Raw genomic sequence first — 4,164 nt, 5'->3', positions numbered from 1 at the left:
TTTTAACCTTAATTAAGTATCCACATGATTACATCGATGTAAAAGCCCTGAAAACCAATCACTGATAACTTTGAAGTTAGACCAGCACCATATGCATGATTAGTTTAGAAAACTTAGGAGGAAAGATACAATAATTTTAAAAATTAAGCTGGATAAGACGCTTCGCCACTTTGTAGTACACGTGTGGAGGTCATAAGCCATCACCCTACAGTAGAGGTTTTTCTTTTCATAGTTGTTATGGGTCGGGTTCAATTATTTTCACATATAATGCCATCAAAGATGTGAAACGTAACCAACATCACCTCAATAATTAGTGGAAAATGCTTAGACTGCTAAAAAAATAATTAAATTTAAATCGGGGCATCACTATGCTAGATTTTGATTATGTTTCTTAATTTAAACTCGCTAATGAAACCCCCCTTTATTATGTTATATTTAACATCACAAATTATGAATCCTTATCACAAAAGTCCTCGTCACTCCAACATAACTCAGGAAGTTCACGAAGTAGCATCTTACCCCTAAACAATATATATATATATATATATATATCTTCAATCCAACAATGATAGCAGCAACCTAACGATAAGCACATATTCTCCTTAAAAGCTAAAAAAATATTATTCATAAATTTGCTTCCATCAACTCTTGAAAATGCAACATACACACAGTGGCATCCCTCGTAATAACTCCACCCAGGCAAGGGTAATTTTGTACACCCGAAAAAATAAGAACAATAAAATAACTCAATCAAATCCACGTCAGTACCAGCCAAAGACCAATATATATTCTTGTGTATAAATATGGAATAGAATAGAGTGAAGGGAGAAAACTAAGGAGTGGAGAGAGAAAAAAAAAAAAAAAAACAGAACAACACAGAAACTCAAAACCAAAATAAAATTATTATGGATCACATTCATAGGTTACGTTGTTTTGGGACAATACCCAAAATTCCTTTTCTATTGCTACTTTCCCTGCTTCTCTTCAGTTTCGTTAACGCATCCTTCGACCTCGCTACTATACCCTTCAACGACGGCTATTCTCCGCTCTTCGGAGCTAGCAACGTTGTTCGCTCCGAGGATGGATACGGCGTACAACTCCGCCTCGATCGCTACACAGGTAAAATAGATTCATAAACACGTCATCATATGAATAAAAAAACATACGTATGATTAGAAATTAATTAAGTTTCTAAATTCTTTTTGTGTTTTTCTAATATATATTTTTTTCTTCTTCTGGTGAATAGGTTCGGGTTTCATTTCCTCCAGTATGTACCAGTATGGATTCTTCAGCGCGAGAATCAAGTTACCATCGAATTATAGTGCTGGTATTTGCGTGGCCTTTTATGTAAGTAAACGAATTCTTTTTCTTCTGTTCAAGCAAATTGTGAAGAAAATTTTGATTCACATAAATGTTTTTTCTCAATTTTTTTCTATAATTAATGATTTTCTGGAAAACAAAGATCCTATAAATTAAAAAAAAAACACGAGTTACAGGTTTTTAGTGCTTCTTCTTCATGAAATTCTTTCCTTGCTATACATACATACATATATATATATATATATATATATATATATATATATATATATAAGATCAGTAAAACATGCTAAATAATAGTCAAACTTCCCTTTAATTTTGCGAAAAAACTTCCGGACTAGTAGCGAAGTCAAATTACAGATTCAAGGTCGGTGAACTTCATTTAATTTACGTTAGATTTTTCAAAGAATAAAGATTAAAGAACTGTCCAAACGGTTAACCTACAAGTTATTATTGGCCAATATTGTGTTTTTTTGATATTGAGAAAAATTGGAAAAAAAACGTGCACTCTAAAACCTTTGAAATGTTCAGGTCAAAGTTGTGATCCTAGACACAGTCTTTTAAAATTTCGTCTTATGGAGGATAGGTTTCATGGTTATTTCGAGGGTGGCATAGTTGATTTTTTTTTTTTCGTTTCTTCGTACAGACATCAAACGGTGATGTGTTCGAGAAGTCCCATGATGAGTTGGACTTTGAATTCCTAGGTAACGTTGCCGGAAAACCATGGCGATTTCAGACGAACTTGTACGGCAACGGCAGCACAAATCGTGGCCGTGAGGAGCGGTACCGTCTGTGGTTCGATCCAACCAAAGAATTCCACAGATACAGCATCCTTTGGACCGCAAAGAATATCATGTAAGTAATTAAGGGTTTGTGTATTCATACACTAACGATTAATATTCGTTGATAATAAAAAAAATAAAAATAAAATTATGGGTTTGTGTATTCATGCTGCGTTAAAATATTGTTTTGTGTTTTTCTTGTGTGTTTTATGCATTGGTTTCTTTGTTATTGCGCTTGAAGTACTTTTTTGGCATGCCTTTGGGATTTAACTTTTAACGTGGCGTGCTTTGTGATATTAGATTGGTTTTGTTTGACTTAACGTGAAGGAGGAAAGTGTTTGGGATTGCGTGTGGGATGTGTCGCCTAGAACTACAACTTGGTTTTGGTTGTGTGAGCTAGCAATGATCGAAAGCATATAGTTTTCGTTGCTAAAAGGATGGTTTTAGATGGTAGTGTGGGTTTTAAATTGAATGATTATTTTCCCAGTTTTAGACAGGTATAATTGGCCCACAGCATAGCCAACTTGAATTTTGTTTCATATGCTTTTACAATTTTTCTTATTTTAACAAATATACGAGTTGTTTTTCCTCATGTATATTTTTCTTATTTTTCACATATATATATGGTAATGATGAAGATAAATTAAACAAATATTCGAGTTGTTTTTCCTCATGTATATTTTTGTTCCTATCCATATATTTTTCCATTATAATACATGTGATAAGACTCTTTTATTTTAAGTCATACGTATCCATCACGGTCCTTCTCGTTATAATGGGCGTGCCAAACCCTTTGAATTGATTCTCTCAAGCCAATATCTGACTAAATTGTGGGGTGTGCAAAAATGCATTATTATCGTAATCAATTTCTTAGCATATAATTATAATTCATCAATCATGCGCTTCTGGAATTTGACTAAAATATCTCCCCTAGAAAAATTTCGTCCACCGTAAGCTTAATTTAAAATAGCAAACCATAATCAGGAGGGTATTGCTGTTGGCCCAACTCCAACAACTTTACCTAAACAATGGAGCAAATAAAACTTTGGATGATAACGAAGAATTAGTTCACACACTGTAATGAAACATATGATATTTCTTTATTTTTTAATCTGAGTAATGCATGTGTCAGCAGTTTTTATTAGTTTACCGAACTAAAGCAAGCTCATAGATTCCTATACCATTTGCCAAACCCCCTCCCCCCATAATTCCACCTAATTTGACACTAATGTAGCTGGCAATTCTTTTTTATTTCATGGGAATATATACTCTTGTGCTAAGTGCTAACTAATTAATAGCTACCTACCCTCTTGTTTTTTTTTTGTTTGTTTAATTTCGTTGTAGCTATGTTAATTATATTCATCACTATGTTTGAATTATTTCAGATTTTACATTGATGAAGTTCCAATTAGAGAAGTGCTACAAAGTGAAGAAATGGGAGGTGACTACCCATCAAAGCCAATGTCATTATACGCCACCATATGGGATGCATCAAATTGGGCCACATCCGGTGGAAAATACAAAGTGAACTATAAGTATGCACCTTTTGTGACCGAATTCAAGGACCTAGTCCTAAAGGGTTGCTCCGCCGATCCCATTCAAGAGGTTACCGGCACCAAGTCTTGCTCCGACCAACACGCCGATCTCGAGGCTCAAGACTATGCCGGCGTGACCCCCATGCGCCGCCTCACCATGCGGCGGTTCCGTCAGCGTTACATGTACTATTCATATTGCTATGATACTTTAAGGTACCCTTTGCCACAACCCGAGTGTGTCATTGTACCCTCCGAGAAACAAAGGTTTAAGGAGACCGGAAGGTTGAAATTTGGCGGCAGTCACCACTGGCAATCTCGACGGAGGGGCCGTACAACAACTCCGGTGGATCATACCGATCAGGGTGATATGTGATGATTGATATTGAGATGTATATAATAGTGTCAATTTTTTAGATCTTTATTTGTGGTTTTTTTTTTTACATTATATATTTATTTGCCGACAGGCATAAATAAACCAATCGATTTATATATGGTCTTTATTTTTGTTTAATAAATGTGTTTTGGTGTTA

General features: G+C 34.8%; 1 protein-coding gene across 1 annotated transcript; it reads left to right on the top strand.

Moving 5' to 3' along the window:
- The first annotated feature begins 820 nt into the window (after window positions 1–820).
- LOC114368981 (probable xyloglucan endotransglucosylase/hydrolase protein 30) lies at window positions 821–4,164 on the top strand. The gene is made up of 4 exons (XM_028326283.1): window positions 821–1,119; window positions 1,247–1,347; window positions 1,964–2,172; window positions 3,485–4,164. The coding sequence occupies exons 1-4, from the start codon at window positions 906–908 to the stop codon at window positions 4,005–4,007; spliced, it is 1,047 nt and encodes a 348-aa protein (XP_028182084.1). The 5' UTR covers window positions 821–905; the 3' UTR covers window positions 4,008–4,164.

This window comes from Glycine soja, chromosome 9, assembly GCF_004193775.1.
Source record: "Glycine soja cultivar W05 chromosome 9, ASM419377v2, whole genome shotgun sequence".
Classification (NCBI taxonomy): domain Eukaryota; kingdom Viridiplantae; phylum Streptophyta; class Magnoliopsida; order Fabales; family Fabaceae; genus Glycine; species Glycine soja.
This window is presented reverse-complemented; position numbering and strand designations above follow the sequence as displayed.